Raw genomic sequence first — 27,406 nt, forward strand, 5'->3', positions numbered from 1 at the left:
TGGCCCTGCCCCAGTGGAAGTCCTACACTGTCCACTCCTGCTGCCCCAGAGCAGGAGAAGAGTATGGAACAAAGAAAGAAGAATCTGGGGATCCGATGTTGACACGGGCTTTGGGTTTTTTTAAATTAAATCTCTTTTGGAACATGTTCAATAAAAAGCTGAACTCTTAAAAAAGCAATGATAAGTGCTCTGAAGGATTAGAGTGTGATGACATAATACCAGTGTAAGATAAATTCTAGCCGAAATAAGCAGGCGAAGAGAGGCAACAAAGGGCCAGGTAGTTTATTTGAACGCAATTCCCAGGCAAGGTTTCCCCGTCAGAAACGGAGGCTGGGGAAGTCGCACTCAGCAGGGCAGGCAGCGAGTTTTTAAAGGTAGGCGGAGGCAGAGCTTAGATTTACAGTGGCGCGAATACTGGCTAGTCTAAGGCACTTTTTTCAGGTTGGGAGGGGGCAGCAGCCGGGGACTTTGAAGTGTCATCAGTGTTTGAGGTGCTCACTCCTCCCTCTGGTGCCTCCAACCTTACAACCAGCTGTGGTAGAAAGCAGGGCTTATTTAGAAAAGGCCGTGAAGAATTCAGGAAAAATAGCTCAGAATCAGAGGCGACTAAGCAACACCGACCTGCCTCACCCACCATTGCATACCACCATCTCTGTACATCAAATTCCTGCAGGGAGGTGAAAAGTGAAAGGGCACAAGAGGTCTTTCACTGTAAGGGGCAAGGTTAGAGCCCACAAAGGACAGAGATCTCAGCCGACTTCTGGCTTATTGCATTTAAAAAAGTAACAGCATTAATAATAACTACTATTCAAGGAGTCTTAGTAAGCAGCAGGCTCTGCCTTAGGCACTTTACATTTATATATGTACTCTTACTTAAACCATAGAACCACGAGGAGCTCCCATTTCACAGATGGGAAAACCGAGTTTCAGTGAGGTTCAGTTAAACTGCCCGAGTTCCCAAAGCCAAGAAAACACCAAGTCAGGATTGGAACTCATGTCTCTCGGCTTCCGGATGCCACATATAACCAAATGTTTACAAGAGAGTTTCCCTGATCTTTGCAGTGGCCAGTTCACTTATTCTCTTGGCACATTTTTGTTGAGCCCCTATGATGTACCAGGCACAGAGCAAAAGCAGCAGCTCAGACCTAAGGTGAGTGAAGAAATACACGTACTGGATAGTATATTTCTTCCTCTTTGAGTTTAGTGGAATAATAATGTGTGCATATAAATGAAGGGAGCACCCAAAGTGACTTTTTCTGCAAGCTGTCCTTTCTCCAGGGAAGGTGACTCAGGGCTCTGAGTGTCTCACCCAGGTTTGAGGCATGATGGCCTGGCTGGCCCTGCTCCTCGAAAGTTTTGCCATTGGCTCAGGTCACACTCACAAAAAAAGACGCTCATTTTCTTTCCTTCCTCTGTAGCCAGCTCTTCACTGAGCCCTGAAGGGTCTGAGTCCAAGTTCATGTCACCTTTGGTTTCCACTAGCCCACCCCACCTCTTGCCAGGTCCCCTAGAAGAAAGGCAGATTTCTTCATGTCTTCCATCTAAACGAGTTTTCTAACTTTTCTGGAAGTTTGTGTTTGTTGAAGGAGCAAGTCCTGACCTGCATAAATAAAACAAAAGGGGAGGATGATGAAAGTCAGTGAAATCACTGAAGCAAAGCAGACTGTCTGGGGAAATCTTCCCTACCCTGAGTGGTCTGTTTCATTGCCCTCCTATCTTTTAAGCTCACTTCTCTTACTATGACTCAGTTCCAAGATTTATTTGGAAAACAACCCTTTCTTCTCTCAAAGGTGCTTAGCTCAGCTTGGCTACTATTAGGTGAGCAGCAGAGTTTCCTCATTTGATGGCACAAAAAGACTGAGTAAGACGATAGTTATCTTTGACTTACCTTGGGAAGGTTTAAAAATACCCCCCTTAGAAACTTTATCCTTATCACTAGTAGTTCCTGACTCCACAGCAGAACACATTAGCACTGGAATCTTTATTCACTTGATGGCTTTCTGTGGGTCTAATGTTCCCAGTAGGATTCTAGGTGCCTCTGATGAGGGAGACGTTGCTTGGATCCCCTGGGTGAGGGGTGCCCAGAGCTGTGCTGGGCACTTGGGCTGCTCAGCTTCTTGATTCCCTTACATTCACTGCTAAATAGCACACTCAGCCTCAAAGCAGGGAAAAAAAGGAGTATTTTTTGGCTGCATCTGAACATTTATTATACAGAGTCTGTTCACATGTCTAAAGCAGGATAGAGACCAGATGTAGGCAGTGGACATGTTATGAGAGAAAAACGGTGTAAGATGATAAACATCTTGGGATGTGGTAACACTCAGAGGCCCCTTCCTGGGCCATCATTAAATTTTAAAATATCTTGTAGTATGTGACCTTATCAGAGAGATTTATGTTCAGTTGAAAAACCAAGTTATTTTGAGCTGAGCAAATGAGAACTCTTAAATTATGGTGGAACAGAGTGAACTTCTGGCAATTCAGTGACGGTTCACTAAATTTCTCAGGTCAGTGATTTGCAAGGTGACAGGTATAAAGAGAAACCTTTTATGAAGTCATACAGGAAATAGATTCTCCCTAGGGCGCAGCACTTGTAGGTGCTCAGTAAATGTTTTATTTAAAAATTTCATTTATTAAGCAAATACTTTCATTGTGCTTCGAATATGCCACACACTATTCTAAGGGCTTTACAACTATGAATTTATGTTCCTTTCTCTCCCTGCTTTGAGGCTGATGTGCTACTTCGCAGTGATGATAGGGTAAATCGAGAAATACTGGGCAGCTCTCTTTTTTTAGGCTGACATGTGTACCTAAGAGTTGGCTTCAGCCTGGTGCTCTGCTCAGGCACGGCTCCGCCATACTTTATCTGTCCTCACAGCAGCCCTGCTGGCGCCTCCTTTCTCACTTGCATGCCCTCCTGTCCTCCTGTTGCTCTTAGGCTGAAGCAGAGGAAGCTGGATGATCTTTGTTGCTGGTGTTTTGACTGTTCTGGTTTTATTTTTAAAAACACCATTTCATGCAAGTCAACCTAATATTATCTACATTTAAAAGAAATGGATGCTTGGAGTGGTTAACTGGGCCCTAAAGTCTCAGAAGCTGTCAATTAGCAGTGTCTGGATTCAAAACCCAGTTTGTCCTACTCAACCTCTTAGTATGCTACTTTTGACCAAATTATTAAGAGCATAGGCCCCAGAACCAGCTGCTTGGGTTCAAATGTCAGATCATCTACTCACAAGCCTGCGATTTTGGGATAAAGATTTTTCCTCTCTGTGCAAGTGTCTTCTCATCTGTAAAATGGGGATAATAATACTGCAATATTGTCTAGCTTGTAGGGTTGCCTTGAGAACTGGATGAGGAAATCTAAACACAGACGTCAGACAGTGCCTGGCACTTTGGTAAGCACTCTGTATCTTCAGGTTTCCTTTAATACCTTTTTCCTGCCTGAGTAATACTACCAACACACACACATTTGTCTGCTAATACAATGTCATTGAACTGAGACACTCCATAGTAAAACACCTTTTTATAATGCCCAGGAGACAGGAGGTGAACCCTTATAATATCCAGTAGATTGGAAATGAACAATTAGCTTCAGGGCTGAGAGCTGCTCTCACGGTTTTCCTACATCAGTGGGGCTGAAGCTGTTACACTAGTAGCTTCCCCGCTTTTATTTTTGTAATGGGGGCAGCGGAGGCTGCCACTTCTAAGGCGTACAGCTGTGATTTATCATTCTTGACTCCCAGCCAAAGAACCTCCAGACAAGGGGAGCACAGCAAGGAGGACACAAGGCCTGCGGCAGTTCTTGTAAGTAATCCTAAATCAATCCTAGCGGGGGCGCGGGAAATTCCACCTAGTTAGAAGTCTAGGAAGCGCCATCAAGTTCCCCCAGGAGGGCTGGGGTGTGGAAATTCCCACCTTCCCTGTCCCAGAGGCCGCTGCAGGTGAAGTCACTCGGCTCAGGAGAGCTCCGGCGTTCCGCGGCTCGTTTGAGGGCTGCCCTTTTATCTCGGGAGTACAGGATGTTTGGCTTGGCTGGTGGCACCTGGAAAGTACACGCACGCCTCCGGTGTCGCCAGGGCAGGGGTAGCGGGCTCCCGCGGCGAGGAGGCCAGCGCGGGCAGGGGGCGTGGCCTGCGCCGCGGAGCGCGCGGCCCCTTTAAGGGCGGCCCAGCCCACGTGCCCCGTGACGCCAGAGCAGGAAGTGTTTGAGGAAGTTGCGCGGGGCTGGCAGGTTTAAGATTCCCGCATTTTAATGTCTTGGGGCGGTGCCAGCGCCCCCGCTCTGGCCGCCCCAGCCCCCGCCTCCCCCGGCCCGCGTCCCCGCGGACAGGTGAGTCCCCGGGGAGCGGGGAGCCCCGGCTGCAGACGCGGGCCCGGGTGCCACCCGCGCACCCCACGTCGTCTTGCCCGGGCGCGCTCGCACCTCCCTCCTCATCTGAGGGTCCTGAAGAAGCTTCAGTGGAGTTTAAAAGCCGGGGGTTTCGGGGCGTGGACGCGTTTCTGTCGTGCGGCCCGGAGTTGGGATCCCAGGAAAACATCCCGGGCCGGGGTGGGTCCAAGTGGCTGCTTTGAGGTGGGCGCCTTTGGGGGAGAGCCGCGTTCATCTCTAGTGTGCGAGACACACGCGGCCGTGGGCACGCCCAGAGGAGTTCCTCCGCCCCCTGGGCAGGGTGCGCGCGGGTCCGGGGTCCAGGCCGGGGCTCCCCTCCGGAGGCCTCTGAGTCCTTGTCCTCCCTGCTTGCCTCCACAGCAGCTGAGGTGGGGATGGGGGAAGGTGAGAAGGGCAAAAGCTTGCCTCCAAAACAAGACACACAGCAAGCGAACTGGTTGATTCACAAAACGAAAACCAGCTCGGTTTTGTCTTCCCACTTTGAAGGGCAGTTACCGCTTACCTGCTGCATCAACTTGAGTTCCGTTTTTTTCTTAACGTTAACTTTTTGTCCTCCGCCCCACATTGCTTACAGAGTTAGCCCAGCATCAGTATGAGCTGGTCACCTTCCCTGCCAACCCAGACATGTGGGCCCTGGGAAATGAAAGAACGACTGGGGACAGGGGGATTTGGAAACGTCATCCGGTGGCACAATCAGGTAGGGGCTCTGCGCAGCTGGGCAGAGCCCGGGCGGCCGGGGCTGGGGCGGGAAAACGGGCTCCTCTCACACTGCGTCGTCCCGCGCGGTGCTGGATGTGCTTGACCTTTTAAACTTTCAGCCTCAATTACATGTATTTAAAATTACCCATCTGGGCTAACATTAGACTATCGTGCACACTGTAAAACATACAAAAGAATAATTTGAAGGGTGAGAATAAAATAACTTTTAAGTGTTTTAAAATTACTTTTTCAAGTACTTTAAATTACCAGTTATGACCACTTCCCTGTATTGTTTGCAGTACTTCACAGCACGAAATCCACAGAGCCACGTGAATGAATTATTATCAAGGATAGTGGATGAAAATTTGTATTTCAGATAATTGTTATAATTTTTAATAATTTGGATGGATTTCTCCTTGATCTTAGGAGCTCCCATTGTCTGTTCTTATGTGTTTGACATGAGTTTCGCACACTAGGAGTGTTCTTCCATATTTCTGTTTGCTTGTGCTGGTGGCACAGGACTGAAATCCCCTGCAGGAGTCTCTTTAGTAACTTGTTCATTTTACAAGAATCATTTTATCAAACTGGATAATGCAATCCATAATCCTACTCGACAGAGCACACATAACCTGTGACGTGTCTCCATACGTCTCTGTCCACCCCTGCCTGCAGAGCGCCCATCTTCCTCAGGATACCTCAAGTTCCAAAGTGACACATGATCTTCCGACAAATGATCTGAGGAGGTTACTATAAAGTTAATATTCAGAAAAGCCTAGCCTTTTTTTTTTTTTTCTATTTTTTTTGAATTCCAGTCTTGGGTAACCTCTGGAGTACATTTACCCCATCTGGAGACCACTGCTAGGGAATCTTTACTCACCAAATAGCTAAACTATCTTCTTGACCCAAAATTGGAACACACCAAAGTCCTTGATGGATGGCATCTAACTTTTTAATCAAGGGCTACTAAACACCTTTTTTGGATTAGAGGGATGGCACATAGCTGCAGCAGGCAGAGAGGGTGATTGAGGCTGCTGGCCACCATGTCAGAGGGTCATTCCAGACAGCACTCTTCTTTATCAGTTCACTGGAAAACTTCCAGGCTCTGCCCTGCATCCTGTCAGCTCTGAGTTGATGGACTGACCCTGGAGGAATGTGGGGGCCAGAGCCGGAGGGCAGAGTACAGCTCTGCACTGGTGGTTCTCATCCTCCACTGGGGAACCAGAATTCCAGCAAACCCTCTGGCTCAGGGGGCCTTAGAAAAAAATGGCTCCAATTTGTTCTGGTCAGAGTATAGCCAGGGGCCTAGTGTTGCAGCAGAAGAGCCAGGTCATCTTACAACCCCACAGGTAACTGGGCTGGTCTGCCTCTAGACAGGCCAGAGCTTTTAGAGTCTTGACTGTAGCAAGGATCTCATTGCAGCTGAAGTAGAGATGTCTTGATTTCCTTCAAAAAGAGTTCTGTGCAAATGCACCATGAGTCTGTCATCTCTAGCTCAAACTGGCCTCCATTTGCTCTCTGGGTTTGGAAAGCTATTGTCAGATGGAATTTGTTTCTGGCTTTATAGATACAGGCCCTGAGAGAGAGTATGTGTATGGATGAGTTTTCTAGAATCACTACTTTCAAGATCCTTCCTCTGTTCAAACACCCAAATTTGTTCTTTATGTTTAAAAAGCCAGACTCCTCACTCTGCCCTTGGAGGCCCCTCTACAGTCTGGCCTCACCGTATCTTTCTAGCATTACCTTCCCTCATTGGCTCCTAACATGTTGGCTGCTGAGCCTTCTCAGGGACAAGCCTCTGTCTCCTGGACAGCTTTGCATAACTCTTTCGGTTCCTGCAGGGTCAGCTCTGGACTGTAACCTCCAGAAACCCATCACAGACTCTTCTTTCTGTGGGAGTCAGTTCTTGCATTGAATTTCTCAGCTCCACTTACTGGTGTGCGCATATTCTGCCTCCGTGTATGTTAGGAGTGTGTCTTGTGAGGGCTTAAGCTCTTGTGTGCCAGGGCTCTCTCTGGCTTTGACTTTTTTTCAGTTCCCCCAGAGTGACGATCTTTATGTTACCCATGTGTTAGGTGCACAGTCATTCACTGTGTGATAAAGACCTTTTTGGAATAGGGAAGAGCCATTAATCAGTAATTACAAATGTAAATTCCCAAGGAAGGTAAGAGGGGTCCAGTGCAGTGAGACCTTCTCCCGTGGGGTCAGTCAGGGGCTTGGGGAGGCTTCCCCAAGGAAATGGCACTTGAGCGGATGCCTGAGGAATTGGTAGAAGCTAGCCAGGCAGAGAAGGTGGGAAGAGAGTTCCAGGCAGAGGAAGCAGCCTGTTCAGAGCCCCTATGGAGGGCAGGTCATGGCAAGTAGGTGGGACTGAGGGGCCAGGGTGGCCAGAGGGAGGACGAGGGGCAGCCAGGTGCCAGGGAGGCTGAAGTATAGGTGAGAGGCCCTGCCAGGGGGTTTTGTTTTCGTCAGAGAGCAAAGGGAAGCTGCAGAAGTTGTGGAAGGGAGGTCCACTGCAGGGGTGGATTAGAAGGGGCCCATGCAGTAGTGTGCTAGGAAGTCAGCTCTCCAGAAAAGAGCCATAATGAGTAGTGTTTCTCAGTTTCCCCAGGGTGACTACTCCCACCACCGCTTTTTGAAGCTGCTGACAGGTTAACAACCAGTTCTTGCTGAATTCCTGAATATTTAACACTCAACTCTCAGGAGCTTGTGCCAGGACACCGCTGGCACTGCCCAGCTGTGTGGGGGGAACAGTTATGAGGCCCTGGGAGTAAGTGGTCCCAGTGAGAAATGGACTTGGCTGGTGGAGATGGAGATGGAGATGGGGGAAGTGGCAGGCATAAGAGCTGTTTTAGGGGTAAAATTGACAGGACTTAGTGGTGGAATAAAAACTGGAGGGCTGAGGGCGCAAGAGGCATCAGCTGTTCACAGGTACCAAATGAATCCTGCTGCAGAGCCTGGCTCAGGCCAGGAAGCTCTCCAGCACCCTCCTGGCTTGTGGCTCAGGTGGGAAAATCCCTAGGCCTCTTTGGATCCTTAGGCGAGGTTCTTTAGTCAAAAGCCAGGATGAGAACATGAGTGGTGTGTTCTGTGGTGGAAGCCCCTCCATACCCAGAGCCCCTTGGAGAAAGCAGCTGGGATTGCACGGTACTGATGCCTTAACTCCAGTCATTTTTTTTTTTGAGAGGGCATCTCTCATATTTATTGATCAAATGGTTGTTAACAACAATAAAATTCTGTATAGGGGGGGTCAATGCTCAATGTACAATCATTAATCCATCTCAAGCCTAATTCTCGTCAGTCTCCAATCTTCTAAAGCATAACGAACAAGTTCTTACATGGTGAACGAATTCTTACATAGTGAATAAATTCTTACATGGTGAACAGTACAAGGGCATTCATCACAGAAACTTTCGGTTTTGATCATGCATTATGAACTATAAACAATCAGGTCAAATATGAATATTCATTTGATTTTTATACTTGATTTATATGTGGATCCCACATTTCTCCCTTTATTATTATTATTATTTTTATTTTTAATAAAATGCTGAAGTGGTAGGTAGATGCAAGATAAAGGTAGAAAACATAGTTTAGTGCTGTAAGAGGGCAAATGTAGATGATCAGGTGTGTGCCTATGCACTAAGTATTAATCCAAGCTAGACAAGGGCAGCAAAACATCCACGGATGCAGAAGATTTCTCTCAAAACAGGGGGGGTGAGGTTCTGAGCCTCACTCACCTCTGTTGATCCCCAATTTCTCACCTGATGGCCCCCCTGCGACTGTGCCTGTCTTAGGTTGTTCCTCCCTTGAGGAATCTTACCCGTCTCTGGCTAACCAGTCATCTTCCGGGGCCATACAGGGAAATGTAAAGCTGGTAAGTGAGAGAGAAGCCATATTGTTTGAAAAGGTTAGCTTTTTACTTCTTTGCAGATTTATGCCCTGTGGCTTGTCTCGAGGTATCTTTACCACCTGGAGGAATTATGATACTTGGTAAATTCGATATGAGGCACGAATTCTATTTAAGGGTTGTAATTAGGAAGGAAGAAGAAAAGCTATAGAGGTAGCATATGGAAGAAAACATGGGAGGATTGATTATTTCTTTGACATGTCTTCTTGTAGAGTACCTTAAGCATATATAGGTTTTAAACTACCAACTAACTTGCGCTCACATATTAACATAATAGGAATACAGTGACATAAACAAAGCAAATCTATAATTACCATCCATCTCCAGTGAAGCCAAGAAAACCATTTAGGCACCCTAGGCATTTGTGAAAATTTGTCTATGATATGATGGATATTGTCCAACTGTACTTGAACAGTCTGAGAGAAATCAGACAAATTAAAGCAACCCATTTCTGGGATCTGTTCACATCCCATATGTTCTTTTAACCGTAGATAGTCTATAGTCATAAGATTTTGGAGTGCTACAACTTGCACCCCTCCCGACTCCTGGTTGAGTTCCAACAGTACAGATCCAGTCAAATTCGTTGTCTCACTGTATGCACATGCCAGCCTAGACATCTCCCTCCTCATTCCAATGGCAAGTCCAGGAAACGGTGGGGTGGATGCAGCCACAACCGCAGTATTGTCCGGATCCCTGTGGAGGCTTTTTGATGATCATCCCCCGGCACAAGTCCTCCAGAGAGTGCTGATGCCGGAAGCTCCTCCTCATATCGTATCTTAGTTCATTTTCTGGGTAGCCAAGCTAGGCCTTGATCTTCTGCATTGAAACAAACAGACCCTTTGCCCACACTTTGACATGCCCTCTATACCACTGTGCAGAACTCATTGGAGGTCAGCACACAGGAATTGCTTTTTTTTTTTTTTTTTAATTAAGAGAAAGGAATATTATCAGAAAAGAGTACCTCCATAGCTGATCATCTGACATCTGACACCCTTTACGTGATCAACATTAAGGATATTTAAAGCATGCGTTGATCTTTGATTTACCAATAGTTCTATCCTATCAAGGAGTAATCCCCCTTTTCTTTCTTTCTTTCTTTTTTTTTTAAATCTTTAATCTACACTTACATGAAGAATACTATGTTTACTATGCTCTCCCCTATATCAGGTCCCCCCTAAAAACCACATTACGGTTACTGTCCATCAGCTTAGCAAAATGTTGTAGAGTCACTACTTGTCCTCTCTGGGTTGTACAGCCCACCCTCCCCTTTCTCCCTTCCCCCCATGCATGCTAATCTTAATACCCCCCTTATTCTTCCCCCCCCTTATCCCTCCCTGCCCACCCATCCTCCCCAGTCCCTTTCCCTTTGGTACCTGTTAGTCCATTTTTGGGTTCTGTAATTCCACTGCTGTTTTGTTCCTTCAGTTTTTCCTTTGTTCTTATACTCCTCAGATGAGTGAAATCATTTGGTATTTCTCTTTCTCCGCTTGGCTTATTTCACTGAGCATAATACTCTCCAGCTCCATCCATGTTGCTGCAAATGGTTGGATTTTTCCACTTCTTATGGCTGAGTAGTATTCCATTGTGTATATGTACCACATCTTTATCCATTCATCTACTGATGGACATTTAGGTTGCTTCCAAATCTTGGCTATTGTAAATAGTGCTGCGATAAACATAGGGGTGCATCTGTCTTTCTCAAACTTGATTGCTGCGTTCTTAGGGTAAATTCCTAGGAGTGGAATTCCTGGGTCAAATGGTAGGTCTGTTTTGAGCATTTTGATGAACCTCCATACTGCTTTCCACAATGGTTGAACTAATTTACATTCCCACCAGCAGTGTAGGAGGGTTCCCCTTTCTCCACAGCCTTGCCAACATTTGTTGTTGTTTGTCTTTTGGATGGTCTTACTGGTGTGAGGTGATACCTCATTGTAGTTTTAATTTGCATTTCTCTCTGATAACTCCAGTCATTTTTAATAATTACATTTAGCAACCATATATGTTTCCTTAATTCTCCAAGTATTTATCTTGTCTACAAAAGAGACTATTTTTAGTTTGTTGCAAGAAATGGCTTACATTGTATGTATCCTCAATCAAATAAGTGATGCTTGATAATCAGACCCATCATTTATTGAAAACCTGCTGTGTGCCAGCATACTTGGTATTTTGCTTTATCTCTGGTCTACACAATAAACCTAAAAGGAAGGACTGTTGTCTTTATTCCCATTTTATAGCTAAGGAAATATGTGCAAAGAGCTTTAGTCATTTACCCAGAGAGACTAAGGAGCTGGAATCTGAACCTAAATCTGTTTGAATCCCAATCTCATGCTTTCTCTGCCACGGCTTGGAACTTCTCCATGGTTAGGGATCCCCTCTTAGAACATTCTCAGTTCTTCGTAGTCAGTCGCAACCATTTCGAAACACAAAGGGGAAAACCCACCTTTGAGGACAGCATGCATAAGTCTTCTTGTCAGACAGAGAGCTCTAAAATGAATATTGACTTGTGTAACAAATGGCCCTTCCCCTGTTTCTGAGTCTGATTCTCTTACCAATCCCTACCACACCTGCACTCCCTGACACCATCAGCCCAAGGGTCAGTGCAAACCACGTATCGGTACATTTAGACAGGCTGGTATTTTTCAATAAGACCTTTGTTAAATGCAAAGGAGAAGAAAAGGAGAGGACTTGAGTGACCTCGACCTGCAGCCCCTCTTGGGAATAAGGGGAAGAAACCACTTGACTTACAGTCACACACACCAGGCCTCAAATCTTAGCTCTATGCCACAACTTCCCATGTGGATTTTGAGGAGTCTAAGAGTGATCCCTCAGCTCTCAGCATGTCCGGGCAGGACATGGGGCAGCTGCTCTCTGGAAGCCTCTGGAAACTTCCCCAGGTGGCTTACAAATATCATATGTTCTGTGCACTCTGCTGGGACGTGCTACCTCAAATCCCAAAAGATCTTATGAGGATGAAATGAGGTAATGTGTGCACTGGCTGTTATAAAGATAACAAAAGCTAAGGTGTTATCAACGATCTCTCCCTGAAATAGCCCTCATGTTTGCTTGTCCCCTCACTTGACAAGACTACATTGGCTTCAGCTTCTCTCTGTTTCGGTCTTAAAAGATTTCAGTCAGTTCCTTTTGAATTTTTTTTTTTTTTAACCGCAATAAAGTTGATCTACAATATTACATTGGTTTCAGATGTATAACCCACTGACTTGATAATTGTATACATTATTAGATGCTTGTCACAGTAAGTGTAGTTACCCCATTATCATACCAAGGTATTACAATATTATTGGTTTTATTCTCTATGTTGTACTTCCACTCATATGTCTAACTTATTTTACAATTTACAATTTGTACCTCTTTATCCCCTTCATGTATTTCACCCATTCTCCGCCACCCCCCCCCCCATGGTAACCAACAGCCTATTGGCTATATTTGTGGGTCTATTTCTTTTTTATATTTTGGATTCCATGCACAAGTGAAATCATATGGTATTTGTCTTTCTCTGCCTGGCTTATTTCACTTAGCATGATACCTTTTAGGTCCCTCCATGTTGTCACAAATGACAAGATTTCCTCCTCTTTTTTCATTTCCTTCTTTTTTATGGCTGAGTAATACTACATTGTGTATATAAAGCACACTTTCTTTATCCATTAATCTATCAGTAAGCACTTGGGTTACTTCCATATTTTTGCTATTATAAATAATGCTGCAGTGAACATAGGTGTGCATATATCTTTTTAAATTAGTGATTCTGTTTTCTTTAGGTGAATTCTTAGAAGTGCAATTGCTGGGTCATATGGTATTTCTGTTTTTAGTTTTTTGAGGAATCTCCTATTTTCCACAGTGGTTGCACCAGTTTATATTTCCACCAGGCTTTTCTACACATCCTCACCAATGCTTGTTATTTCTTGTCTTTTGAACAGTGGCTATTCTCACTGGTGTGAGGTGATATCTCATTGTAATTTTCATTTTCATTTCCCTGATTAGTGATGTTGAGAGCATCTTTTCATGTGTCTGTTGGCCATCTGTATGTCTTCATTGGGAAAATGTCTGTTCAGGTCTTCAGCCCAATTTTAATTGAGTTACTTGTTTTTTGATCTTGAGTTTTATGAGTTCTTTATATATTTTGGATATTAGCCCCTTTATTAGATGTACCATGTGCAAATATATCCTCCTATATGGTAGGTTGCCTTTTTGTTTTGTCGAGGGTTTCCTTTGGTGTGCAGATTTTGTTTGTTACAGTCCTACTTATTTTCTCTTTTGTTTTGCTTGCCTGGGGAGACATGTCCAGAAAAAAATTACTCATGCTAATGTTCATGAGATTTTTTTCCTACGTTTTCTTCTGAGAGTTTTATGGTTTCATGTCTTATATTTAGGTCTTTAATCAATTTCAAGTTTACTTTTGTATGTGGTGTTGAGGAGTAATCTGGTTTCATTCTCTTGCATGTAGCTGTTTAATTTTTCCAGCACCATGTATTGAAGAGACTGTCTTTTCCCCATTGTATATGAGTGGTTCCTTTGTCATATATTAATTGACCATTAATGTGTGGGTTTACTTCTGGTGTCTCTTTTCTGTTCTTTTGATTTGTGGGTCTGTTCCTGTGCCAGTACCATACTGTTTTAATCACTGTAGCTTTGTAAAATAGCTTGAAATCAGGGAGTGTGATACCCCTAGCTTTGTTCTTTCTTCTCAAGATTGCTCTGGCTATGTGGGTCTTTTATGGTTCCATTTAAATTTTAGGATTCTTTGTTCTAATTCATTGAAAAATGCCATTGGTATTATAATAGGGATTTCATTGAATCTAAATTGCTTTGGGCTGGATTGGCCACTTTGACAATATTCTTCCTATCCATGAGCCGTGAGATAGATTTCCCTTGATATATGCTTTTAATTTCTTTCATCAGTGTCTTTTAGTTTTCAGAGTACAGGTCTTTCACCTCTTTGGCTGGGTTTCCTTCTAGGTATTTTATTCTTTTTGATGCAATTGTAAATTGAATCATTTTCCTGATTTCTCCTTCTGCTAGTTCATTGTTAGTGTAAGGAATGTAACAGATTTCTGTATATTGAATTTGTATCCTGCAACTTTGCTGAATCCACTTATTAGTCCTAATCTTTTTTTTTAATAGAGTCTTTAGGGTTCTTTTTGTGTATAGTATTGTGTCATCTGCAAATAGTAACAGTTGCTTCTTCCTTACCAATTTGGATGCCTTTTTTTTTCTTGTCTGATTGGTGTGGCTAGGACTTGCAATACTATGTTGAATAAAATGGTGAGAGTAGGCATCCTTGTCTTGTTCCTGATCATAGTGGAAAAGAGTTTAGCTTTTTGCCATTTAGTATGATGTTAGCTGTGGGTTTGTCACATATGGCCTTTATTATGTTGAGGTATGTTCCCTCTATACCCACTTTCTTGAGAGTTTTTATCATGAATGAATGTTGAATTTTTTCAAATGCTTTTTCAGTATCTGTTGAGATGATCGTATGGTTTTTATCCTTCCTTTTGTTAATGTGGTGTATCACGTTTTATTGTATTCAGTCAGAGTATTGTACCCTTCTTGCAATCCTTGGAGTAAATCCCACTTGGTCATGATGAATGATCTTAATATATTTTTAAATTAGGTTTGCTGATATTTTATTGAGGATGTTCATCAGCAATATTGGTCTGTAGTTTTCTTTTTTTTGTAGTTTCTTTGTCTTTTCATTTCTGATTTTGTTTGTATCTTCTCTCTTTTTTTTCTTGATAAGTGTGACTACAGATTTGTTTATTGTCTCAAAGAACCAGCTCTTGGTTTTATTGATTTTTTTTCTATTCTTAGTCTCTATTTTATATATTTCCACTCTGATCTTTATTTTGGGCTTTGTTCTTTTTCTAGTTCCTTTAGTTGCAGGGTTACAATGTTTATTTGAACTGTTCTTGTTTTTTTCAGGTAGGCCTGTCCTGCTATAAACTTCCCTCTTAGAACTGCTTTTGCTGCATGTCACATATTTTGAACTATTGTTTCTGTTTTCATTTGCCTCCATGAATAGTTTGATTTCCTCTTTGATCTGTTCTTTGATCCATTGATTATTTAGAAGCATGTTGTTTAGCCTCCATGTGTTTTGTGTTTTTTTTTCCTTGTAATGGATTTCTAGTTTCATACCACTGGTCTGAGAAGATGCTTAATACAATTTCAGTCTTCTTAAATTGTTGAGACTAGTTTTGTGTTCTAATATGTGATCTGTTTTGGAGAACATTCCATGTGCATTTGAGAAAAATGTATTCTGTTGCTTCTGTAATATCTGTTAAGTTCATCTGGTCTAATGCGTCATTCAACATCTCTATTTCCTTTTTCATTTTCTATCTGGATGATCTTCCATTGATGTAAGTGGAGTGATAAAGTCCCCTACTGTTATTGTGTTGCTGTCAATTTCTCCCTTTAGATCTGTTAGTATTTGGTTTATATATTTAAGTGCTCCTATGTTGGGTGCACAGATGTTTTCCATTGTTATATTCTCTTGTTGGATTGATCCCTTTATTATTATTATGTAATGTCCTTTGTCTTTTGTTTCTTTGTTTTGAAGTCAATTTTGTCTGATAGAAGTATTGCCAACTCCAGTTTTTTCTCCAGCCCTTCAATTTCAGTCTGTGTGTGTCCTTAGATCTGAAGAGAGTCTGTTGTAGGCAACAAATAGGTGGGTCTTGTGTTTTTTTATCCATTCAGTCATCCTGTGTCTTTTGATTGGAGCATTTAAGTCACTTATATTTTTTTATTAAAGTATCATTGATATACAATCTTACGATGGTTTCATATGAACATTACGGTTTCAACATTAAGCTGTATTACCACATCCTCACTGCCCCCATTGCATTCACTGTCTATCAGCGTAGTAAGATGCTATAGAGCTATTACTAGTCTTCTCTATTAAGCCATTTACATTTAAAGAATTACCAATATGTATGTACATATTGCCATTTTGTTAAATGTTTCTTGGCTGCTTTTGTTGTTCTCTGATCCTTTCTCTTACTCTCTTCTCTCATGTTTTATGACTTCTTTAGTGTCATAGTTGGGCTCCCCTTCTCTTTCTTTTTTGAGTCTGTGTTATATATTTTTGGTTTGTGATTACCATGGGGTTCTTATATGACATCCTGTGAATATAACAATGAGTAATAAGCTGGTGGTCACTTAAGTTTGAATGCATTCTAACAGCACTATGTTTCTTATTTCCCTTCTTCCCCCTTGGATGTATATAATACCTTTTTTTACACCTTTTTTGTTAAGTGATTCCCTTAACTAAGTTTTAGATATAACTGCTTTTGTTACTTTTGTCTTTTTGATCTTCATACCATTCTCAAGTATTGATCTACTACTTCTACTGTATGTTTGCTTTATCAGTGAAAATTTTTCCCTTTTTTAAGTTTCTTGCTTCTTTTTAGGGTCTTTTTTTCCTCTTAAAGAAGTCCCTTTAACATTTCTTGTAAGTCTGGTTTAGTAGTGATGAATGCTTTTCACTTCTGTTTATCTGTGAAGCTCTTTATCTCTCCTTCAACTCTGAATGATAACCTTGCTGGATAGAATATTTTTGGTTGGAGGTCCATTCAACACTTTGAATATATCATGCCATTCCTTTCTGGCCTGTAGAAAAACCAGCCAAGAACCTTATGGGGTTTCCCTTACATATAATTCATTGCTTTTCTCTTGCTGCTTTTAAGATTCTCTCTTTGTCTTTGATCTCTGACATTTTGATTATGATGTGCCTTGGTGTGGACCTCCTGGGGTTCACCGTGTTTGGAGATCTCTGTGATCCTGAACCTGGTAGACTCCTCCTTCAGCTTTATCTCTTTAAATAAATTTTGCACCCCTTTCTCTCTCTCTTCTCCTTCTGGAACTACTATAATGCAGCTATTAGGCTGTTTGATATTGTCCCAGAGTTCTCTTACCCTGCCCTCCTTTCTTCTAATTCTTTCTTCCTTCTGCTCTTCAGGTTGAGTACTTACTGTTACTCAGTCTTCCAAGTCACTGATAGATTCTTCTGCATCCTCTAGTCTGCTGTTCATTCCCTCCAGTGTATTTTTTATTTCATCTGTTGAATTCTTTGTCTCCAGTTGATTCTTTCTTAGACTTTCTATCTCTTTGTTGAGGTCCACCTTGAATTCTGCTATTGCTTTCTCAAGTCCACTGAGTATCTTTCTAGCCATTGCTTTAAACCCTTTATCAGGTAGATTACCTAACTCTGTTTTATATAGCTTTTTTCTTTTTTTGTTGTTCTGTCATTTGGAGCATGTCTCTCTGTCTCTTCATTTTGTATGACTTTCTGTTCTTTGTTCTGTGAATTAGTTGAAAGGACTTGCTCTCCCATTTTGAAGGATTGGCCTTGTGTAAGAGAGTCCCTTGTGGCGACCATGTGTGCCTCATAGTTTTGGCAAGCTGGAGGCCACGTAAGTGTGAGACAGGCTTTTCCTAATGCTGGGGCTCCCAGGGCATGGTCCCAGGGGCACAGCCTTGGGAGCCATTTTATGGGGCTGCTGGATACACACCTGTGTGTTCAGCACTGGTGTTGGAGGGTGGTGGGCCAGCGATGAATCAGGGGTGCACTCTGAGTAATTCCCAGATTGGTGCCAGCTGAATCCCCTGTGCCTCCTCACCTGTATGCTGGTGCTCGCTCTGGGCTGCCTGGGACCACTCCAGGGAATTCCTGCATCGGGTGCCTATCAGGTCCTGTTGGGGGTATGGAGTGTGGCTCCAAGCATGGTCCCCCCTTGGCTCCTGAGCGCCCTGGTCTCCTCCCAGGAATTCTCACTTTGGTGCCTGCAGGTCCTGCTGGCGGCTGGGATCAGGTACCATGCAAGCACAAGTTTCTTCTCAGAGCCTGCCCGCTCTGGGCTGCTCCAGGAAGTTCCCATGTTTGTCCCACCAGGTCCTTCTAGGGACTGAGGGTCAGGCCTGGCACACAAGTTCCCCACGTTGTCTCAGTGGCACCAGCCTGCAGACTCGTGCACCCTCCCTGTGAGCCAGGGAACTTTATGGTCTTGCTGATGAGGGTTGGGCTGGTGGGTAATTGCAGGCAGCAAGTCAGGACTGCTAGATAAGGCCCAGGTCCTGCCCTTGGCAGCACCAGGATGTGTGGAAGGAGCACAAACAATGGTGCTGGGAGCTTCTCTGGCCCCAGATTGCCTCCAACAGTTTCCTTGCCAAGTGGTAGATGTTTAGTTCTAAAACTTGGGTTCTTTCCCTTTTGACCTAGTTGCACTTTGAAGCACAGGGATTTTTTTCTGCACCTCCAGGCAGGGAGTCCATGCCTTGCTCTCTCAGGGATGCCCCTTCCCCTCCCCCCACAGGTCACTGTGCTGGGGAAGGGGTTCCTGAAGTTGCTGTGTCTGTCTTCTGCTGTTCTGGGGTTTTATTTATTTGATCTTGCTGTCCCTTATTGTGTAGAGGGTGTTCATTTGGTCTCTGTTCTTCAGGGTGAAGTGCTTAGTGTGTAGGTACAGATTTGGTGTGTGGGTGGGAGAAGTGGATTCAGCTCTCACTACTCTGCAGTCTCCCCAGAATTCCCTCAGCTCCCTAAGAATTGATGTAGTACTGGCCTAAGCCCCATCTGTGATCCATCAGGGAGAAAAAGAAATGACCTGATCCTTCATATGCTTATGACCCTGAAGAGATAAGATGAATACTTAGGGACATATTAAATAAGGCCAGATACAAGTGCCAAGTTGTGTGGAAGTAGAAACGGCTGTCTCTTATGGAGAGTGTTGGGTGCCAGCTGTGTTCGGCTCTCTCTACATTGTCTCTTGAATGCTCAGGCTTTGGAGGAAGCAGACTCATGAGAGGAGGCAGATGGTGAGATCTGGCAGGAGAAGAGAAGACAGTTCGAGTGGGCAGAGCAGCATTCATTACATGGGGCGAGAGAAAGGAGAGGGCACTGTGGGAGCTTGCTGGAGGCTCACTGGTCATCAGGCCCCCATCTCACTCCGACGGACAGAGCATCAGAGAGCACCGGGAGGGGGCCAGCTCCAGTTTAGGGACCAAGGCAAGCAGCGTAAGCAGTGGGCTAGTGTCACACATTCACCAGGGGAGGGATGAGGGAGGTACACGTTGACCTGCTTCGCACCCAAGCTCCTGTGGGTGGCTTTGGAGGCAGCTGTACTCATTGGACACTTACACGCAACGGAGCGGGTTGAAGGCAGAGCCCTCTCAGCTTAGACCAGCCAATGCTGTTGTGTCAGGGTGAAGCTGGACCTTCTGACCCTTAGGCCTGTGTTCTGTCCCTGGGGTCTCTGTGGACTCTGCTTTGCACCTCCTATCTGAAGCATCCATCCTCAGGGCCTGAGAAGGAAGGAGGTTATTATTAATTGTCCCTTTATACCCAATGGCCTATTGGGTGGTTGCCGTGGGAATAAGACGCTGAGCTTTCACAGCTAAGGGTTTGAATGCACCTCTTCCTTCCTTTGAGCTGCTCTGGTCGTTACAGGAAGCTGACTTCGGGAAGCTGGGCCAGCTCCTATGAAGAGGCTTTCCGGTCCACTTGTGCTGTAGCCCCTTCTGGCTTCTGGTAGCTCTCAGAAAGCCGAGGAGGTGCCACCCCTCCTTTATAGCACGCTCACATTTATAGACTAGCTTTAGATTTTCATGTACAAAAGACAATCCCAGAGACTCTTAAGAACCTTCATAATCAACTGCATTCAATATAGATAATACTGTTGGTCTCTTTTGCCATTTTCTCAAAGTACAAAGTAATTTTGAACTTGTTCCACATGAGGAGCCCATCTACTAGAGGTTGGTGATCTGCGAAGGTTGGGCCAAGTCTAGGTTTCCACAGAACTCAGCTAGGACTCTAGGAAGTTCCCATGCAAATAAACTCATCCATCACCGGTGAAAAAAAAGCCCCCTGGGGTTTCAGAACCAGTATTCATAGTCCCATTTCTGTACTGGTTTAATTGAATTTTGCTTCCCAGAGCAGGTATATTTTTAGCAACAGAAAAGCATTCTGTTTGAATTTCTGTTGCAAATGAAACATTACTCATGGAAAATGTGGAATATTTCATAACACTTCCTAGAGGGCCCCAGTGGAAGAAGTTTGAGTATGTCTGTATCTGTATGGGACAGTCCCATGCTTAGGAAGTTCAGATTTCCCCTGTAACTGTGGGACTAAGCTGAGCTTTCTACAAACAGGAAGTGTGGTGTCTATGCCCAGTTATTCCATAATGTGTTTGGTGTTCTTATTGCTAAATTCAGTCTTGAGTTTGAGTTTGAGTTTGAAGCCAATATCAAATCTTTAGTCTTTACTACCAGTCTTCAATATCAGGTCTATTCCTGGACTCTGGGTTGGGTCAGGTGACAGCTGTTTGTTAAGTCCAGTGTTTGGACTGGATTCCAGTGATCTACAATTATCCAATGTATAGACAGATAACCAAAATATTTTCTGAGTCACTTAATAAATCTTTCAGGTTTGATTTATCTGTGATTTTTATGAAGAAAGCATACTGTTTGTGGTAGGTAGAATAATGGCCCTTCCCAAAGATGTTTATGTCCTAATTCCCTGAACTTGTGAATGTGTTAGGTTACATGGCAAAGGGTAATTAAGGTTGATCATTAGTTATCCTTCGACGGGATGATTATCCTGGAATATCTGGGTGGTTCATTATAATCACAAGGTCCTTAAAAGTGCAAAAGGGAGGTGGGAGAGTCAATGTTAGTGATCCAAAGTGAGAAAACTCGCTGGTCATTGCTGGCTTGGAGGATGGAGGAAGGGGCCATGAGCCAAGGAATGGAAGCATCTTCTAGCAGTTGGAAACGGCAAAGAAACGCTTTCCCCTAGAGCCTCAAAAAGGAGCATGGCCCTGCCTCCACCTTGATTTTAGCCCAGAGAAACCAGTGCCAGGCTTCTGACATCCAGAACTGTAAGGAAGTAAATTTGTATTGTTTTAAGCCACTGAGTTGGTGGCACTTTATTACACCAGTGATAGGAAACTATTACATTATTCTGTGTATTGAAGTTAAAACAGGTACAGGTTTCTCCATATCATGGTTTAAAATCTCAGTCATTCTGAGGTCATAAACCAGGAGTTGCAGTAGCTTCTACTAAACTTATTCTCAGACTGTCTGTCAAGACACTGCATGCTGAGTGGATGCTGTCAACAGTGTTGTCTCACATGAGAGCCTGGCCCATTGGCTCCTGTCATTCGTACAACTCTGCATTCCACAAAATTGAGTTTCTGGGCAGAAACCACCTGACAGGAAGCAAGCATCTGTAACAGCTTGTCAGTACCACCATTGATGAAGCTGCCACAGAACTGGGCAAAAATGTTTGAGTTTGAACATTAATGGGAAATGAAACTTGAAACCAAATTCAAGTCAGCTTGAGAACAGAGGAATCAGGAAGTCCATGCTGTAGAAGGTGTAACGTTTTGTGAGCTGTAACAACTGTCTGTTGGTGCATCAATGGAAGAAATTGGTATTGTTGTCCCTTCCTCTTGGAAAGTAGTAGATGGGCAGCTACCCAGATTCACTTGTACAACTGTATTAATTGGCTCAGTAGCAACAGGATTTACAGTTTTTGAAAGAGGTCAGCTCTCCTGCAGAGAGCACTTAGGAACCTAGGTAAAAAATCAGGGTTCTAATAGCAAAGTAAGTGAACGACACTTAGTAGAACCTGATTATCAATGCTCACTACCATGAGCTACACCAGGGAGTGTTGTCGTTACAAAAGTAGGCATATGGCTGCAGCCTGGGTGAGCCTGGGAGACATACTCAGTGAGAGAAGCCATACGATAGACTACTTTGTATGAGGCCATCTGCATGAACTGCCCAGAACAGGCATGTCCCTGTTGGCTTGGTGGTTGCCTGGGGCTGGAGGGGGTTGGGGGACATGGGGAGTGCCTGCTGACGGGTCTGGGGCTTCTTTGGGGGGGATGATGTTCATGTTCTAGACCTGATTGTGGTTTTGGTTGCGCTACTCTGAATATACCCAAAACCATTAAATTGTGCACTTTAAATGGATGAACTGTGTCGGCTGAGGTCATATCAGTAGAGCCTTTTAGAAAAAGATAGCCTGTGGGGTAACTGCATGGCAGAGAGCTTCACCACAGTGATACTGGGATTGGGTAAGAGCAGCTTCCCGGGCTGTCCCATGGGGGTTGTCATATCTGTTTTCTGGCATTGGAGCTTTTAGGATCAGAAGACACAGAACCTTATTTCTGAAGCTTATAGTTTTTTAATTCAGTGTCGGATTGCTTTATTGATCAGTGATGCAGCAGTTTTATCAGACCACTTCTGGTTGTGTTTGCAGGCCTCCATTTTTCTTTTTCTTACTGGGTGCATCTTTGTCCCTTGTTGGGATCATGGCCAGTTTGATAAATGTGTGGTCCCTGTGCACTTGTGCTGCTCTGAGCACAGCCATGTGCACACTGGGAGGCCCTGCCGAGATCCTTGGCGTATCTTTTTAAGTCCAGTTAGTACCATATGAATCGCTATACTTGCAAGACTTAAGGTTTTTTTTAGTCTGCATGTCCATACAATGAGAAAACGGTCTGACAGGGCCAACTGGGCAACAGTAGAATTTAGTGCCATTCTGAGATCTGTTCTCATTGTTAGACTTCCTGCACCATCCAGCTGGCCGTGGTCCTTCCCTTGTGCATGTTGGGCATGGGGCTGCAGGGACAGAATACATGGGCTGTTGGTGTCAGCCACCTTGCTCACTGCTGGTGGACCAGCTGCCAGGCTGGTGCCACCGAAGCCACGGCCAGGGGCAGCTGCTTTCCTGCAGCCGTCCTAGAGTTCCTGACAGGCCTGAGGAGGGGGCAGCAGCAGGGTGGGGACCTCCTTGTGGCAGCCGGAGCTCCCGAGGCCCCTGCTGCCACTGCACCATAGCCTCAGCGCCCTCCCCTTTTAGTCTGTCCCCACGGCTTCTTGGTGCTGCCTACAACACAAGGAAAAGGATGAGAGAGTCCTCAGGACCCGGCAGCCAGTTACTTATTCACAGACACTTTGTTGATTGCCTTCTCTTCTAGTCATGAAACCTCAATTGAGGGCATTGTGCTAGGTACCGAAGTGGAGGTTAAAGTGCATGAGGATGAACAAGCCTATAATTTAACAAAGAAAGAAAGTATCTGTGACCCTGCAGAAAAGATATCTTTGGTGGGTATGTGCAGTGAAGGAGTTGCCTGTTTAGAACCCCCTGTGGTGCAGGCTGGTGCCCGGCACCTGTGCAGGAGCATGGGCCACAGAGGCACCAGGCAGGACAGTGGGTCCAAACCAGCCGCAGCACTGGATGCCTGGGTGGGGCCGTGGGAGTGGGGCTGCACAGGCAGGCTGGAGCCAGCTCTGGAGGGTTTCAGTGCCAAGAGTGCCTATGACATGGGGCTGCCCCCAGTACTGTTGTTGAGGACCTGCTAAGGGCCCAATACTACCAGGTGCTCAGCTTCGCAACAGCCTTGAGAGGTTGGCATCAGTATCCCCATTTTACAAAAGAAGCCAGGCCAAGTGGTCTGCCCAAGATCGGAGCTGGTAAACGTGAAGCCTGTGTTCCATCTGCTGCACTAGGCTTGCATGCTCTCTGGAGAGACAGAACTCTTACGCAAAACATGAAGGCAGCATGGCATTCACTGTGAGGTTGAACCGTGTGGAAGTGCCATTTGTGTAGGTGACAGTGGTCAGCATCATGGTTTGGCCTAGCAGTGGGGGTCAGAGGAAGGAGAGCTCTCTCGGGCAGGAATGGTCAGCACAGGTTTTGTGGAGGAGGTAGGAGCCAAGCAAGGCCTTGATGCAGACTATGGATGGATGAAAATGAGGATTGGGAAGGGCGGGGAGGGGTCAGGGCTGGAGGGCAGCTGGATGGGCTGGCAGGGGACCTGGGGCTGTCCATCAGAGGGTAGGAGTGTGGTCCTCTGGAGGCGATCGCCATCCATTCTTTGGATTTGACCCACGGAGATAATCTTGCATGCGGCTGTCAGCTTTCTCTCTGCGTTTGGTCCTTGGTGTACTGACCCCTCCCTTTGCACACTCTCTCTGCAGGAGACAGGTGAGCAGATTGCTATCAAACAGTGTCGGCAGGAGCTAAGCCCCCGGAATCGGGAGCGGTGGTGCCTGGAGATCCAGATCATGAGAAGGTGAAGGCCGGCTATACCTGGGGGTGGGGAGGCAGTCCACGGGCCCAGGGGCCACAGGACATTGATGTGAGGTCTGGGGGAGCCCGATGAGCTTTGGGATCTGGAGCAGCAGCCTTACCTCTTGCATCTGGAAAAGAGCCATAAATCTCAGGCACTCAATCAGGGTGGCAGCCACACTCCCAGGTAGATGAGTCTTAGAGGAGTGACAGTGTCCCACAAGGCTGTGTCAATGGCTTCTGGTCAGCTTTCTTTGTTATATTAAATAATTTTAAATAGCCACTGCAGTGAATTTTCCTTTGTCAGCAAAAATCCTTTCTTCCCTTCTCCTTATGTTTCCAATTTCAAGGTGGTATGTGACTCTCCACGGCTGTGAGCCTACCTACTGCTGGTATTTATTCCTCCAGTGTGTAGACAGGGACTGTCGGTCGGTCCCCAGACAGATGCTGTCCTCCCAGCTAGAAAAGCGTTTAGTAAATCAGCAACCTAGTCAACCCAGAAGACCTCAAACAGGTATTCCCTCCTCAAACATTTAAAAAAGGGGAGGTGTCGCCTTGTTTGTGTGTGCACATGTGCATACACACACACACACACACAGATGCACACACAAATGCATATGCAAACGTGCACACATACACGTGCACACCCCCACACACCACAGTCCCACTTGAATGGCATGGGACTGGAAGCCCCTGTCTCTGCTCTGAGGAGCAGTGTGAAGGTGCAGGAGGGACTTGCGGGCACTATAGACAGTTCATCCACATGTGACGCTCTCACGGTTCTTGAGCTGGTGGTGCCCAGAATAGAGCAGGGTGGCTACTGAGTGACCAGATGTGGAGGCGAGTGGCCAGTGCCTGACCACCGGCTTCCTCCTTGCACCTGAGGGCCCATGGCTGTTCCGGGCCTTTGCAGTGAGACGAGCTGCACTGCCACACAGTGGGAGAATTGGTGGCCAAAGCCTGGTCCCTCCCTCACTGATGTTTCCCTCCTAGGCTGAACCACCCCAGTGTGGTGGCAGCGCGGGATGTCCCCGAGGGGATGCAGAACTTGGCTCCCAATGACTTGCCCCTGCTGGCCATGGAGTACTGCCAGGGAGGAGACCTCCGAAAGGTGAGGCCCCCAGGGTGGGGGGCACACGCCTGTCTGGGCGCGGAGTGACAGGGAGGCCTTCCCCGCTCCTGCCATCAGGAGACTCTGGGAGCATCAGGGACTCCTCGAACCTCCTCCTCCCATGTCCCACGTGGAGTGGTGTGTGTGATGTGAATCAAGAGACTGAATCAGAAGCTCTTACGAGAAAGGCAGGGAAGGGCTTGTCCGGTGTCCTGCATGGCGCTTACTCAGAGGACAAGGAAAGAGTCCCCAGGTCCTGAGGGTGGGGAAGGATTGGACGAGCCCCAGAATAAGCTTCTCTCCCCTTGACAAGTTCGGGCCCGTTGTCTTTCTGTGTCGGCGTCACTGCTGTCCCCTCAGGAGGGATTTTCTCCCTCAGCTGTGGTGGCACCCCTCACAGGGTCACAGAGGGAGCAGGAAGGGAGCTGGCTTAGTAATCAGGGAACTGGGCTGGGGTTGCAGAGCCACCGCTGACTCACCTTCTGGCTTTGCCTTCCCCCTCAGTGCCCTCATTCCCTGTACTTGAACGCACCCTGCAGGGTGGGTGATGGCAGCCCTCCCTGGTCTCAGAGACGCTGAGCATGTCTTCCTCCCCAGCAGTCCCCAAAACTGTGCTGTACAACCTGCTTTTCCATGTTCCTTGTTTGACTTTCAACAGCCCTGTGATGTTGGTAAAACAGATGTGATCCCCACGTGAAGGCTGGGTGTCGTGGCCCACAGAGGTCAGGAGGATTAGCAGGCCTCACCGAGCCACGGTGGCCGAGCTGGCGTCACAGTCTGTGGGAGCCCTGCTGCGGGCCACCTGTCCATCTGAGAAATTGAGCAATGCCATATGGCCTGGGGCCAAATAAAAGAGTTGTTTCTGTGTTGAAAAGAGGTTGCTGTGTTATTGCCCATCTCCCTCAGCTCTTCAGTCTAGAAGGTCCACGGTTTGGGGACGGGGCAGGGGAGGCAGGGCACCCAGGCCTCGTGGGGTAGTTTCCTGGACCCGGCGTCACGGGCTGTTCTCATCACTCCTCTGGCCCCTTCTGCCACCTTTTCCAAAAGGAAACTTTCCATGAGGCTCCATCTCCCCAGTGACTTTCTCCTACCACCAGAGGCAGGCATGTCCTGGGAGTGTCACGGCAGGATGTGAACGCTGTCACAGGCAGAGCCCACGAGCAGGGGACTAATACCCAGGGAGAGACATGGAACTTGGCAATACTTTGATTTTCCTTTTTATTTGCCTAACCATTGACAGTCATCCCATTACTAACTGCAGCTATTTAAGGAGAAAAAGCCATGTTGTCATTGAGAGGATGGCTTGTAGAGGACAGCGTGGGAGGCACGCGGGTTATGGCCAGATTGCAGAGGGCTCTGAGGTGGGTGGAGAGCTTTAGAGGTAATCTTACAGGCAGCGAAGAGCCAGGCAGCTGGGGAAAAAGATACAGACTTCTTCAGCCCGGTTGACTTGGCATGGGGTGCAGGCTGACGAGGTGGGGCCTCTGTCACCCAGGGACATTACAAGGAGGACACTGCTGCCTACAAGGAGGACACTGCTGCCTGGAGGCTCAGGATATCGGTTCTCTGTGTTCTCCGAGTGAAGTAGCCTTTCCCTCCTCTAAAACGTTTCCAAAGCATGCTTGTGGGCATGGAGAGACAAGCTTGGCCAGCACATAAGCAAATGTAAAAGCCAGAGCTGATGAAAAGAGTGAAGCCTGCATGCCTGGCTCAGAAAGCAAGCTCTTGGACAGTCATGGATGTAAATGTTAGCTAATGATGGTAGACCTCACTTGGGAAGTTGTTTTCTACGTTTTCTTTCTTCATTTGAGGCCAACTTCCAGTGATCTTGATTAAGTTGAGAAGGTCAGGAGGGCAAAGAGTGTGAGTGTTTGGGCTTGAGCCTCAGGTACACCTGGCTCCACGTTCCAGCTCCCTCTGGGGTGGCCCTGCACACTCAGGTTCCTCCTGTGGAATGGAGACTCCAGCAGTGCTTATCCCAGGGTGGTGGGGAGGATAAAATGAGATGATGCGGGGAACACTCCATTACTGCGCTGATCCGAGCAGAGGTAGCCCAGTGCGGGCACGCAGTACGTGCTCATTAATATTCCCTCCTGTTGTCACCCCTGCACTGGCGAGGCGGTGCGGGGAAGCAGGCAGGGGACATCTTCAGTGAGTGTCTTCCACCCGCCCTCTGCAGGTCCATGTGGAGGGGCAGGCCCATTGTGGCTG

General features: G+C 46.0%; 1 protein-coding gene and 1 long non-coding RNA gene across 8 annotated transcripts in view; one reads left to right on the top strand and one right to left on the bottom strand.

Annotated features, from left to right (window-relative positions):
- Window positions 1–1,178: 1,178 nt before the first annotated feature.
- On the bottom strand, window positions 1,179–5,021 carry LOC108399796 (uncharacterized). Its single transcript, XR_005056203.2, has 4 exons — window positions 4,890–5,021; window positions 4,421–4,750; window positions 3,913–4,039; window positions 1,179–1,600 (listed from the first exon to the last, which is right to left on the bottom strand). It is a non-coding gene; the product is annotated as an uncharacterized lncRNA (long non-coding RNA).
- Window positions 4,185–27,406, top strand: part of IKBKB (inhibitor of nuclear factor kappa B kinase subunit beta) — a 69,401-nt gene continuing 46,179 nt past the window's right edge. For 3 of the 7 annotated variants that reach the window (XM_017664780.3, XM_017664784.3, XM_017664786.3), the window contains exons 1-4: window positions 4,188–4,327; window positions 4,962–5,084; window positions 23,994–24,088; window positions 25,078–25,195. In XM_017664780.3, the coding sequence (XP_017520269.1) occupies window positions 4,980–5,084; window positions 23,994–24,088; window positions 25,078–25,195 (318 nt within the window). In that variant the 5' untranslated portion in view covers window positions 4,188–4,327; window positions 4,962–4,979. Of the gene's footprint in view, window positions 4,328–4,406; window positions 4,547–4,961; window positions 5,085–23,993; window positions 24,089–25,077; window positions 25,196–27,406 lie in introns of those variants that run through there. The other 4 variants (XM_036999042.2, XM_017664785.3, XM_017664782.3 and 1 more) reach the window with 4 other exon arrangements.

The sequence above is a fragment of the Manis javanica genome, chromosome 12 (assembly GCF_040802235.1).
Source record: "Manis javanica isolate MJ-LG chromosome 12, MJ_LKY, whole genome shotgun sequence".
Lineage (NCBI taxonomy): Eukaryota > Metazoa > Chordata > Mammalia > Pholidota > Manidae > Manis > Manis javanica.